Genomic DNA, 12,969 nt, shown 5'->3' on the forward strand with positions numbered 1-12,969 from the left:
ATCCTTATTCTCATCACTCACCCGTTGCCGGCTCAGTCGCACCCACACACCTACACGAGACACACCTAGCCAACCAGCTTCATGCCAGCTACCGCGACGCAACCGAGTCTTCGTCCTCAAAAACTTATTCGACCCGCCCACAACGTCCCTCTCATCACACGTCAATAGTTTCCAACCCTACTCCGACAGTTTGCTTGCTGGGATACAGAGAGCTTGGTTCCACGATCCACCACTACCACACCACCCTGGCCACATTCGATTGTTTCTTATGCCTACCATCTCAACTTACATTACCGAATCCACCCGCTGCTGCTTGTTATGCCAAAGCGCGCCGCCGTCCTTCTCTGTCTTATACTCAGGTCACCACCCGCTCTCTTCCGACTGGAACCTGTAATCACTTTGGTCCTCTCCTTTCCGTGAACTTTCACACCACTTCAACGTCTGGCTGGAACAAACCACCAAGCCATGGCCGACGTTGAGCCTAGCAGCCCCAGCGCTGCCACTTTTGCTGAGACCCTCCAGTACCGCGCCACTCAGTCCCGCCGCTCTCGACCTCCAGATCTCGATTCTGCCCCCGCCGAGCAGCAGAACCGCGTTCCTCTGCGCTCAGAAAATAGGCTCAGCAGACGAGATTCGCGCCTGGGGCTTCGGAGCATATTTGGGAGGAATAAGAATGTCCGCGAGATCGACAGCTCGACATCCTATTTCGACACCGGAAGACCAAGTAGTATCCGAGCTTCTCTGGCCGAAATTAGCCACTGGCCTTACATGAGATCCGAAATCACACTATCTGGCGCCGCCTCACGACCAACCTCAGTGGCTACCAACGCGCCTTTCACCGATTCCTCCATCCAAAGAAGACCGACCACCACCGAGCGATCTAGGTCACAGACACCATCCGGCAGATCCTCTCGTGGCAATCTCGCGACCTGGGATCCCCCACCACTCTTTCAAGCATACCCCCAAGCGATCAAGCACGCGCAGCTTCCCGCCTGCACCACGTCGGCCGACGTTATACTGCGTTTCAATGACAGGAAGGGCAGCATCAGCCTGCGCGATGACCTGACCCAGCTGAACCTCGCCTCCGACCTTGGCGATGACCAGCCTGACGAAAAGGCGAGAAAGAAGCACCTGAGAACAATCTCCACCACCAGACTGGAGTGGACATCCAAGATATACGTCCTCTGCACCTCTGGCTACCTGTTGCAGTATGCTGGTGACGGCAACTTCGACCGTCTGCCTGAAAAGATGCTGCATCTGGGTAAGGATTCTGCTGCCTTCGTCAGCGATGCCATTCCCGGACGTCATTGGGTTCTCCAGGTTTCCTCAGCAATGGAATCCAACGGCATGTCTTCTGCCGATTCGCGATCACTCCTGTCCCGACTTCCCTTCCGCGCCGCCGACAAGAGACACGCCGCCAATTTCCTGATGGTTTTTGAGAGCGCGGAGGAAATGGATTCCTGGATTACGGTCCTGCGCCGGGAGATCGAGGCGCTTGGCGGCAAGAAGAATCTTTCTGAGACTGGCAAGCCTAAAGCTGATGACAACGTTGTACAGCTGAAGGCGCAGCCTAGTCAGCGGACGTTGATTGTCCGCGACCCGGATAGGTTCTCGCGAGTCCTCCCTCCGGATTTCAGCCTTCACCTGGAGCAGGCCAGGCTGCACGACTCTGAACGCCATTCTTCCATCGACGCTGACATGACCCGCGAACCCTCCATCGATGACATCTCTACCACCAATAGTGTCATGTCCCACGACGACCGGGCGTTGGAGAGCCTGAGGGATAGCACCAACCGTCTCTCTTACATCTCATCTGGTCAACGCACATTCATGACCTCGGCTGGCTCTTCGCCTGCGTGCTCCCCCGTTCGCGATAGCTTTGCCAGCAGCTACCTCGAGGATCTCCCCCCTCCGTGTCAGGAGGTGCCTACGGTCCGGCCGAGGCCCAACGCCGCGGCAATCCTTGATCGTAGACAGTCACTGCAGACATCGGGCTACCTTGAGCTGAGAAGCTCACCCATGTCGCGCCCTCAATCCACTTTATACAGTGAACATGAGCTTGCACAAGTTGCTGCAAACTTCAGCGTGCCCATCAGTAGGCGCTACAGCGCCATGAAGTCACCCACAGCGAGCCCTGAGCAAGTCAGAAACCGGGACTCTTTTTCGAGCTCAAGAAGCATGCGCAAGCCGCCTCCCACTGCTCTTGCCATGGCTCGCCCGCTTTCCATGGTGGCTGATCAGCCCTCCCCAGTGCAAGGCCTCATCGACTCACTTGGCCAGCAACAGGTTGCCCCAGCCCAGCAGGGCGACGGCTTAGCCGCCTACCCCCCGAGACAAACGAGTCTCAGTCCCAGAGAGCAGGCTGCTACAGTAACAGTTCGTACCAGCCCGCGAAAGTACGCGAGCTCTCCTTCGCTGAACAAGCCGGGGGAGGCATCCCTCTCACCGGAGCTTAGAACCTTCATCCTGCCTTCGAGGACTCCTCCGACGCCTTCGGCCAACGAGGTCGACGAGTTACCCGTTGCCCATTCACCCATGGGCGAGTTTGGACAACTCCACTCACCGAAAGCCTGCCAACAAACCCCCAGAAGACCGAGCACTTTCTTCGACGCTTCTTCCCCGCTCTCTACCATTAGCGCCAGCCCGGAGCAAGAGAGGACAGTTGCTCCCATGTTGGTATCCCCAAAGACCGCCTCGGTATCACCGAGGTCAAGGTCGTCACCCCGAGTACCCAGTACTCCGCCAACACTGTCGACCAGGCATCTCCGAGCCGACTCCAGGTCTCTCGGCAGACGAAGCATGCCGCAGCTCGTCGAGGGGCCCCCACCCGCACCACCACCAAGCTGCGCGCTGCCTCCAATCCCTCAGAAGGCGCGCGAGAACGCTTGACTTGTCATTCACTTGTTCGATCATGAACCACCATTTCCTTTTCCATTCTGTCTCTTGGTTACGGTCCGTAGAACTGCCTAAGGCGGCACAGGTGTTTCGTTTCATACGTCATTTTATTTTTGTCATTTTTCATCGTTTGGGACCTTGTTTGCGTCATACCCCTTCAGCTGCGCAAAACGGCGTTTACGGATAGAAAGAAGGGGCCAATTCCATGAATCACCATCTGGACGGCATTTGGACCGTTTCGGCGGTGGCGGGCATACATCATGGCTGGGGTTTGGATGACACAGAAGGCGACGTAGATATCCTTGGGATAACACCTGTTGACGTAGTGTATGACCTGCATTTTTGTATTAGTAGCGGACGGGCTAAGCATCATCCCCTCGAGATGACCTCGGGGAAGGCTAGAAGCATTCAACATGGAAATTTTGGACGGCGAGTGTCTTGTGGTGCACAACATTGGTGTTTCGTGGACTCGTCTCAGACTGACTCACATCTGGATTGTCACTCAAAGGTCGAATTAGACTTCAATGGGAAACTACAGGAAGGTGCCGTTACAAAACGGTCCACATTCCACCGTGTTGCCCTTGTTGCCACAGTAATGAAAACGGAGGTGGTAAAAAACCGGCAGGTAGACCCGAAACGGTATAGCGAGCTTGCCCCACACTAAAGCTCGGAGACGCACCACGAAAATCACAAAATTCATCACCTCAAGAACCCCACCAAGAAATCGGACATCGCGACAACCCGCTTCGTCGACACTGACAATCCTCGAACCCACGATTCGATCGAGCCAGAACCCGTGATCACCTTCCTGACAACTTCGAGATAGGACAGAAATCAGAGAAAGAGATCCATTATGGCCACCCCTAAGACCAAGTCAGTCATTTCCCCCAGAAGCCCCTACCCCCCTCCTCTGGAAATAGCGCTGGGATAAGTAGTTGTGTGCAGAGGAAGAGCGCCAAGGGGAAACCTTCATGTGAGATGGGTGTACAGAAATGCTGATCTTCCCCTTCTTTCCCTTTGTCCAGGCACGACTGGGCCGACGACGAAGATGTCGACGAGACCACCACCGACCTCCCCGCGCCCCAGACCATCAGCAACAAGGACGGCACCAAGACCATCATCACCTTCCGTTACAACGATCAGGGCCAGAAGGTGAAGACGACTCGCCGCATCCGCTACACCACGCACACGGAAAAGGTGAACCCGCGCGTCGCCGAGCGCAAGACATGGTCCAAGTTCGGCCTCAGCGCCAAGGATCCCGCCGGTCCCGCCCCCGACACGACCTCCGTCGGTGAGAACATCATCTTCCGGCCTAGCACGAACTGGCGCAAGGATGAGAAGGAGCAGGGCGAGGACCCCAACGCCCAGGCCATGAAGGACAAGCTCAAGGACAAGAAGGTCAAGTGTCGTATTTGCAACGGCGAGCATTTCACAGCCCGCTGCCCTTACAAGGACACCATGGCCCCGATCGGCACCGAGACTGGCACGGCCGACGTTGCCGCCGGGATGGGAGACGAGCCGGGAGCTGCTGCTGCTGCTGCTGGAGGCCCGGGGGCCAAGAAGGGAAGCTATGTCCCGCCTGCGCTCAGAGCTGGCGCCGCTGGCGCTGCTGCCGGAGACAGGATGGGCGGCAGCAAGTACGGCGAGCGAGACGACCTGGCTACCCTGCGTGTTACCAACGTGAGTCATCTCCATTGGGCTTTATCCCTCACAGATGTTGTCGTTCGTACGTGGGTTACTAATTGTGAATTGCACAGGTTTCGGAGCTGGCGGAGGAGCAGGAGCTGCGCGACATGTTCGAGCGATTCGGTCGGGTCACTCGTGTGTTCTTGGCCAAGGACAGAGAGACGGGTCTGGCCAAGGGTTTCGCATTCATCAGCTTCGCAGACCGGAGCGATGCCGTCAAGGCCTGCGCCAAGATGGACGGTTTCGGTTTCAAGCACTTGATTCTCAGAGTCGAGTTCGCCAAGAAGGCGAACTAAGCGCGAGCAGAAGAGGGAGTTGCAATGTGGTTGAAGAGGGAACGGTGTGGAGCGGTAACGACGGTTTTTATGATGCTACTACTGGAGATACGGCTACGGCATCGGTATTAAAATTGGCATCCTGGGGTTTGGTAGTTCATCCTTTTTCTCTCTCTCGGAAATGCAAAGTCATGATCTCATGGAAATAGGTAGCCCGTCGCGGCGGTGTGTTGGGCTTCACGCGTAGGCCGTTGGTCTTGTTGGGCTAGATGGCGCGTTGGCTCTGTTTGTACCAGGACCTCAGAGACGAAGAAGACAAGATCCTAGTCTACGGGATTCGCAGATTTTTCACACAGTGGACACGGCATGAAGAGTCTCTTGTTTCAAGGTATGCCGTCATATTCAAATTCAGAAAAAAAAAAATCGCAAAGTAGGTATCTCTGATGCAGGGACGTCCTGACCGCATCGAACCATCCTCTCCCTCTTCCCGCCCCCCTTTTCTCCAGCAACCTGGAGCAAGAACATTCAAAGGACAGTTACATAGGAAAGGTCGAAAAATAACATGAATAAGCAGAGAAAGATGGAAACCTTCGACAAGACGCCGAGTGAGAAGACCCAAACGTGGCCGCCGGTTCCCCCATTTTACGTGCCCAAGTGATTGTGGTGTGTTTATTACAAGGAGAGTCCGTCTGTATGTCGGCTCCGTCATCATTATCTCGTCCAAGGCCGTAAAATGTTGCTGCCGAGAGCAAGCAGTACTACAAGTAACAAAGAGCGGGGAAAGAAAAAAAGGCGAGGAGAATAAGGAAAATGGGTTGATGGTGTGTGTAGTCAAGCGAATGTGAGTGCCTCGAGGGCGGGAAAGCGAATGTGTTGTCCATGAGCGTAGATTGCGATGCTTACGAGTGTCGTTCTTGTGTTTTTTTCCCCCTTGTGAAGGGCTTTTTCTTCTTTTGGTCGATTGTGTCGTCCTTGTGGTTGGTATTTGTCGATGATGTGTCGTCATTGTCTTGTTGTGTTGCTGTCGATATGTTGGGCCGGAGGGAATGGCGCGTTCCTGCGCGGTTGCGCACGAAGCTGAGAGACCCGTCGCAGAGTGAGGTCCTGAAGGCGGGGTAGAGATGTGTGTATTTGACTTGGAGGGAAACATGGGCGCGAGACAAGGATGCGAGACGGAGCTCGAGAGCTAGCACGAGGAGTCCGTCTGCAAAGTCTCGGTCTGGCTCTAGATTCCTTTCAACCACGTAATCGACTCGACTCTGCGAATGGTCCATCATGCGGCGTTCTCCTCGGCAGGAGCATCCTCGGCGGCGGCATCTTCAGCCGGGGTCTCGCCTTCGGCAGCGGCGTTCTCCCTCGCAAGCTTCTCCTCGAGCTTCTTCTTCTTCTCGAGGGCACGCTGCTTCTTCTTGGCCTCGGCCTTCTGGCGGGCGGCCTCCTGCTTCTCGTCAAAGACGTACGGGAGAGACTTGACGGCGCTAAAGGTGACGGCCAGGCCGCGGGTGAGGTGCTTGAAGCACTCGGCGTAGTGGGTCTTTGCGTCGGAGAGGTCGGCGCGGGCGGCGGTGGCGCGCTTCTTGGCCCGGTAGGTTCTCTCTGCACGCTGGGCGCGCTGGTAATTGTCTGAGGCTTGGCGGCGGTTCGTCCTAAGAAGGTTCTCCGTGCCTGAAGTGCCGGGGCGGGTCGGCAAGGGCTTGTCGCCTGCCAGAGAGGCTGTCGGGGTAGCGCGTGCCATGTCTTTTGCTCTGTTTGGTGGCAAGGGGTGGTATATGATTATCAGGATATGTCTTCCCTAGCGAGGGGCGGTATCCCGCTTATGTGAGTGAGTATCAAATATGTGTGTGTGAGAGTCAATGAACGAATGGAGGTCAGTTAAGACGCTTTGGCAGGCAAAACCACATGTAAGTCAGGCTTTCAGAAGAGGGATTGGACCTCCGCCGGCAGTCTTTATACAACTGCCGAACGAAGCGACTCTTCAAAGCGCGCCCGCCGGTGAGAAATTTGAGCCAGGAAGGGGCCCTTGTGCGAGGTGGGTGTGTTTTGATGCTGTCATTCTAGAAGTTCATGCAAAAAACGGGCGTACCCTGGAGGGGCAGCGCGAATCCCAGCCAGGGATGCCGAACTTGAGGGGCTCCCTCCATTGGACCAGTCTCCAGGCAAATGAGTGGTTACTAAGAGGTGTGTTTGGTGGCATGGCTACCAAATCAAAACGCGTGGCGCGCTTGAATGCGCGTGAACTTGGCGGAGGGATGTTGTTGATGAGTGTTCATGTTCCTGTTCCGCATCGCGTGGTGAGACTGGCATGGCCCTGTCTGCAGGATGCTGGACCGGCTCCGCTCGAAGCTTTGTGTTAGGCCTTATTTTTTGCCGTTGCAACGGGAGTTTTGGCTCGATGTGACACTTGTCAGGGGATTCTTAGATCTTGAAGGCATTCTGGAAAGACCTCAAGCTCAGGGGTTGAAGTTGCAGAGGGATGTGTTGTACTTGTAAGTGAGAGTAGGTAGGTGCGTTCCCTTCGGCGACGAGCCCTTGAATTGCTTATCGGCCCAGCCTCCGTCCGTCTCTTATCGGGCACCAGACGGTCTTATGTAAGGCACCTTACCTTACCTTAGGTAGGTAGCTAAGGTACCTTAGATAGGTACATGGGTGTCCAAGCGTCTAGTGAGACCCTCGCTTAGTAGAAGCGCCGCGAAAGAAGACGAGAGACGGGCAGGCTGCAAAGACACCACACGTTGAGTTAGGTAAGTAAGCTGGGCTTCTCCGAGAGGTCGTTGGCGTGCCCCGCATCCGGGCGCGGCTTGGCGCAGTCGGGAAGGTGGTCCTGCCTGCAGGTTGCCTTAGCATCCCATCCCGCGTGGGACAACCTATGAAATGTGCTGGGTGCCGTTGTGAAGGAAAACGCTGGAAGCGCAGTGAAGGATTTTCTCTTCCGCCGTGGGCACTAAGTAGGTACCTGAGGTAAGGTAGACCAGGCAGACCTAGACCCAGAAAGACATCGAGTTGACCTGAGGCGGTGGCTGGCTGGGGTGGTTAGGGCTCGGGACAACACTCGAGCGCGATTGCACGTGTGCGTCTGAGACACGCAGTTGTACCTGCTGACGGCTGAGTGCGTGAGAGGTAGATGGCAGTAGGCAATTAGTGGTTGCAGGTTACTAAGGTTACTATTCTCTTAATTCACCCTTAGGTATAGTAACTAGAAGTAAGGTAAGTTATCTGAAGACCTTAGGTTCTTTGCCTGTAAGATCGGATCTGCGCCCGGGCAGATGCTTGATTGGGTCTGCCGCCCCCAAACTGAGGTTGTTATGGTGGCGGTGGTGCTCTGGGCTCACTGAGTTGAAGGAGAAGGAGGGGGGCCAGTTTTCTCTTTTTCTCTCACCCTCGCTCTCTCCCTCTCTCTCTCTCTCTCTGTCTGTCTTTCTTGCTCTTGGTAAAGTAGGTAGTAATTGGGGTCTCGTCAGATTGCCGCAGTGGTCCGCACCTGGCCACTTGGCCTGAGGCCAGCCTCAACAATTGTCCCTTTGACATTGAAAAAGGAAACTCTGGTGTCTCTATGACATGTGATCCAAAGCCTTTGGGCGGGACGGGCGGGCACTTTCATCCCAAAAACCCACCCTCAGTGCACTGCTCTAGTGTAATGGTGGGGCCCTCTCTGGAGGACTTCCCACTGGAAACCGACCCCCCCTGGTCGCTGTGTCGTAATTCCACGTCTAACCTTCAACACCTCATATTAAGGTAAGGTACTTGCCTCTTCCCCTCCTGCCGCTGTCTCTTCACACACGTACGTTACTTCATGCGCACAACCACCTGCAACCCACCAACTTCTGCATACCTTACTAGACCAGGTATTTAGACAACTGGCAGCTCATGGACACCTTGAGCATCAGAACTACTCTTGCACTTCGCCCTTACCGACCCCCCTGTGTGTGAAGTTCCATCAGTCTCTCTACAGGACGTCGGCATTTTCAACAACCGCCAACCATTCTACCAGAATGACCTCCTCGACCGATTACAACTCCAATGATGCTGGTCTTCGCCAGCGTCAGAGGCCTGTGTCCTCCGCCGCCCACACCGAGGACCTAAATGCCTCACTTCTCAGAGACGACCAGTCTCAGTCGTCTGACATCAGTCAAGACCTAGACGTTGACCAGAAACCCAACAAGACCTTTGGTCGTACTCCTGACGGTACAGGTAGGCTGCATGGTTGCTTTCTTCAACTCTGACTCCCACTTGGTTTTGGAGGCTGACGTGGCCCTCTACGCCCAGTCTTTACCGTTCCTACGACCCATGACATGGTGTCGCAGTTGCTCGACCCGAGACAACCCAAGAATCTTTCCGATTTGCTGGTCCTGGCCATCCTCGCCCTACAGATCGGCGCCGCCTACTTCATCCCGGCCTCTTGGAAACGCCCCGTCTTTGCGCTCGTCTTTCTCTTCTGGAGAGCAGCCTATAACATCGGCATTGGCTATCTTCTCACCATTCAATCCCAACACCGCAGGTTGGAGACGTGGGCTGCTAGATGGAAACTCTTTGAGCATCCCAGCTCTGGCAAGCAGCCAAGGCCCTGGCTCTATAACATGCTCAAGCGAGAACTTGAGGCAAAGATACCTGAAGATTACAGCTTCGAGAAGGCTCCTATGGAGTACAACACCTGGCTCGTCTTCCGCCGTGTTGTCGATCTGATCTTGATGTGTGACTTCGTGTCCTACTGTCTCTTTGCCATCATCTGTGGTCACACCCCCGAGGGCGAGAGCCTTCTGCTCGGTGCCGGTCGATGGATTGTCGGCATCCTGCTCGTTCTCTTCAACTTGTGGGTGAAGCTAGACGCTCACCGGGTCGTGAAGGACTATGCCTGGTACTGGGGTGACTTCTTCTACCTCATTGACCAAGAGCTGAACTTTGACGGCGTGTTCGAGATGGCTCCTCATCCCATGTACTCAATTGGGTACGCTGGCTACTACGGCATTTCCATGATGGCTGCCAGTTATGAGGTGCTCTTCATTTCCGTCGTTGCACACCTCGCCCAATTTGCCTTCTTGGTGATCGTTGAAAACCCTCACATTGAGAAAACCTACAATCCTCCTGCCCCACGCAAGCGAACCGTGTCGACTGCCGTCGGTGAGAAATCTGAGATTGTCGCTATCAAGCCGTCCTCAGATACTGAAGATGTTTGGGTCGAACAAGCCTCGACAAACAAAGAAGGCCCACCTCAAGTACACAACATGCTGGGTCTAGGCAACTTCGACTTATTCCGCATCACTGACACCTCGGTTCTCTTGCTTGGACTCTACTTGGTTATCCTTACTCTGGTCACGCCCTCAACCCAAGTTTTTCAGGCCATATTCCTGTCGCATGCTCTGCTCTGGCGCGTGTGGTATCATTTGGGTCTCGGAGCGATCCTTTATGGGCAATCCAAGAACAAGTTTTGGACAAGGCACTTCCTCAAGTTCGGCGAGACGCACACTGAGGCTTGGAATCAATGGAAGGGTATGTACCACTTGAGCTTGGTCATGTCCACAAGTTCCTTTTTGGCAGCTTGCTGGAAGATGTACTCTCCTCCCGAGGACTGGGCCTACGGCTGGGTTCTGCTCAAGCACGTTGTTGGTGCGGGTCTTGTTGCCCTTCAGATCTGGACCTCTGTGAGCGTCTACGACTCGCTCGGAGAATTTGGCTGGTTCTTTGGGGACTTCTTCTACGACTCAACAGCAAAGTTGACCTACAAGTCCATTTACCGCTTCCTCAACAACCCTGAGCGCATCTTCGGCACCGCAGGCTTGTGGGGGCTTGCCCTAATCACTTGGAGCAGAGCCATCTTCGTCATGGCACTGATCAGTCAGATCCTCACTTTGGCTTTCATCAACTTCATTGAGAAGCCGCACATGCAGAAAATCTACGGCAGGAGCGTGCGCCAAGAGGCGGGGCTCACCAAATTCATCAAGCGGTCTCTTCCCCCGCCAGTCCAAGGCTGGCAGCGAGGGGTTGACAGGGTTCTTGACGGCACCGCGCAGTTTATCGAAGAGTTCCTCGACACTGCGCGCCCCAAATTTGCCGCAGGCATCGAGACTATTGTCCGCGATACTTCCGCTCTCTTCAACAAGTATCCCGCGCGGTTGACCATCACAAGGCTATCTCCAGACCTTGCAGGCCTCAACCCCAAATGTTACTCTCTCACGGTTGAAGGCACTCCCTCGAGCCTCTCCGCCGCGAATGAGCGGGCTACTGGCAAGGAGAGTGTGACGGCGCGTTTCCCTCGCGGTGTTGAGACGCAAATCTTCGAATACGGTGCTCCCCTCAAGGTCAAATGGCGTGCCCCAGCCAAGCACGACAGCAAAGATTGGATCGGCCTGTACATGGTTACCGACAACCACTCCAGGGACATCACCGAAGTCTCTTCTTTGGGGCGATGGGTTCCTACAACTCCAGGCAACTACGACGCAGCCACCGCAGACAAGGCCATCTTGGTTCCAGACCGTCCTGTATCGAAGAAGGATCCGTCAGAAGCTGATCTTGTGGAGGGCGAGGTCATTTTTGAGGGAGATCGCTTGTGGTGGACCCAGGGTGTCTTTGAATTCCGTTTTCACCACGCTGGCAGTCACAATGTGATGAACATCTCTCAGCCATTCGAAATCCGCATTGGCAAGTTCGACGAAGAGGATGTTGAGGTAGACGCCAACGGCATATACGAACGGGCGGTCGAGGAAGCTCTGCTGCCCGTGGTGCAGAACTGCTGCGACCGTGATCCCGACATTGCCCCTAACACGGTAGAAGAATCGTTTGGCGGCCATGTTGAGAGGGACGGCAAGTATGCCAAGCGGATCGTATACGCTATTCACCAGATGTTTGGCATAGAGTTTGCTCCCGCAATTGTGCCAGCTGACGGAAATGTCAAGAAGATGGCCTGGAGAATCTGCAACGCAAAGCAAGTTCTGGTAAGTTAACGAAGCAACCGCATCGTACTGGATGTCCGCTCACAAGTTGCAGGCGCCATACAGTATGTCTGCATCCAAAGGGACTAGCACGCCTACCGGCGCCCCATTCGAAAAGGCATGAGTGTGCTATCAAGCAGTCAATCTTGACCCAAACAGGTGCGCCCGTTGATCTTGCAGAATGCTGCGTGGATGGGGGGAAACCGGCACGGTCAGACAACAGAATGATTTCGGTACAGGCTTGGTCGAGTGGGCCTCGAACGTCGTCGGTTTAAGTTGACCCGAACAGCGATCCGTCTGCCACAATTAGGAACTTGGTCTGGATGGGGTAGAAAAAGCGTTTGGGATGGCGTCCGTGAGTTAGCCTTGAGAACAATAACATACCGCACTGCAGCGATTTCTTTCAGCAGCACAACAGCATTGGTACACGAATTGACAAACCTCACCTATCAGCAGAGCAGGCCCCACGAGACACGGCACGGAATTACGGCTGCAAGTTCCTGTTGCCCCGGATGTCTTCAGGTAAGTTATGCAAGAGCAGCCCCCACCACAAGATGCACTCCCCTTCTGCATAACAGGAGCCTTGCAGGTTCAATGTGCCTGATTTTAGGCAAAGAGGAGGACGGCACTCCAACAAAGCGGAAGTTTGGTAGAACCGGGGCCCATTTGGTGCGGCCTGGCTTCGAAAACTATGCCTTGGACACTTGAGAATCAGACTCTCCCAGGCTACAACGGGGACAGCTTCATTAGTGAAGGTAAGATCTCCGAGATAGGCACTAGATTCTGTAGATGCCCAGGCCGCCTGGGCTTCAAGACTGCAGCCGTATGTGACTCGTCCGTAAGGGAGAGAGGGATGGAGAATATTCGCCGTATAGTACCATCCGCATAGCTTGGTTATGCTACCTAATAATGCGCATCCTGTGGTCACTCGTCACGTATGCGAGCCAGCAAAACACCCACATGTCTGCGTCGCCACAATACATGGCAGCTTCACGTTCTTCAAGCCAGGTGAAATAAGTAGCCAATCAAGTTGGTGCGCCCATCAACTGTGTCATCTGACTGCCGGAGATCGGTGGCTCCCAATCAGATGACTGGGTGACAGGAGATTGTCGATGGTGAATGTGTGAATGCGTGAATGTGCAGCGGTGGGAATAAGGTGAGAACAAGGCGAGAGAGAAAGACAGAGCCGG

At 54.8% G+C, this 12,969-nt stretch overlaps 4 protein-coding genes across 4 annotated transcripts; 3 read left to right on the forward strand and 1 right to left on the reverse strand.

Moving 5' to 3' along the window:
* Window positions 1-465: 465 nt before the first annotated feature.
* On the forward strand, window positions 466-2,889 carry CGCA056_v008468 (uncharacterized protein; the record flags this gene model as incomplete). The annotated part of the gene is made up of 1 exon (XM_037323715.1): window positions 466-2,889. The coding sequence occupies one exon, from the start codon at window positions 466-468 to the stop codon at window positions 2,887-2,889; it is 2,424 nt and encodes an 807-aa protein (XP_037177561.1).
* Window positions 2,890-3,748: 859 nt separating this feature from the next.
* Window positions 3,749-4,877, forward strand: tif35 (Eukaryotic translation initiation factor 3 subunit G; the record flags this gene model as incomplete). Its single annotated transcript, XM_037323716.1, has 3 exons — window positions 3,749-3,768; window positions 3,921-4,575; window positions 4,653-4,877. 3 exons carry the CDS (start codon window positions 3,749-3,751, stop codon window positions 4,875-4,877), a joined length of 900 nt encoding a protein of 299 aa, XP_037177560.1.
* A 1,252-nt stretch (window positions 4,878-6,129) lies between these two features.
* On the reverse strand, window positions 6,130-6,591 carry CGCA056_v008470 (uncharacterized protein; the record flags this gene model as incomplete). The annotated part of the gene is made up of 1 exon (XM_037323717.1): window positions 6,130-6,591. One exon carries the CDS (start codon window positions 6,589-6,591, stop codon window positions 6,130-6,132), a length of 462 nt encoding a protein of 153 aa, XP_037178223.1.
* A 2,254-nt stretch (window positions 6,592-8,845) lies between these two features.
* On the forward strand, window positions 8,846-11,903 carry CHO2 (Phosphatidylethanolamine N-methyltransferase; the record flags this gene model as incomplete). Its single annotated transcript, XM_037323718.1, has 3 exons — window positions 8,846-9,044; window positions 9,120-11,782; window positions 11,835-11,903. 3 exons carry the CDS (start codon window positions 8,846-8,848, stop codon window positions 11,901-11,903), a joined length of 2,931 nt encoding a protein of 976 aa, XP_037178501.1.
* Between the last annotated feature and the right edge of the window lie 1,066 nt (window positions 11,904-12,969).

This window comes from Colletotrichum aenigma (genome assembly GCF_013390185.1).
Source record: "Colletotrichum aenigma strain Cg56 chromosome Unknown KSG_Cg56_contig05, whole genome shotgun sequence".
NCBI classification, from domain to species: domain Eukaryota; kingdom Fungi; phylum Ascomycota; class Sordariomycetes; order Glomerellales; family Glomerellaceae; genus Colletotrichum; species Colletotrichum aenigma.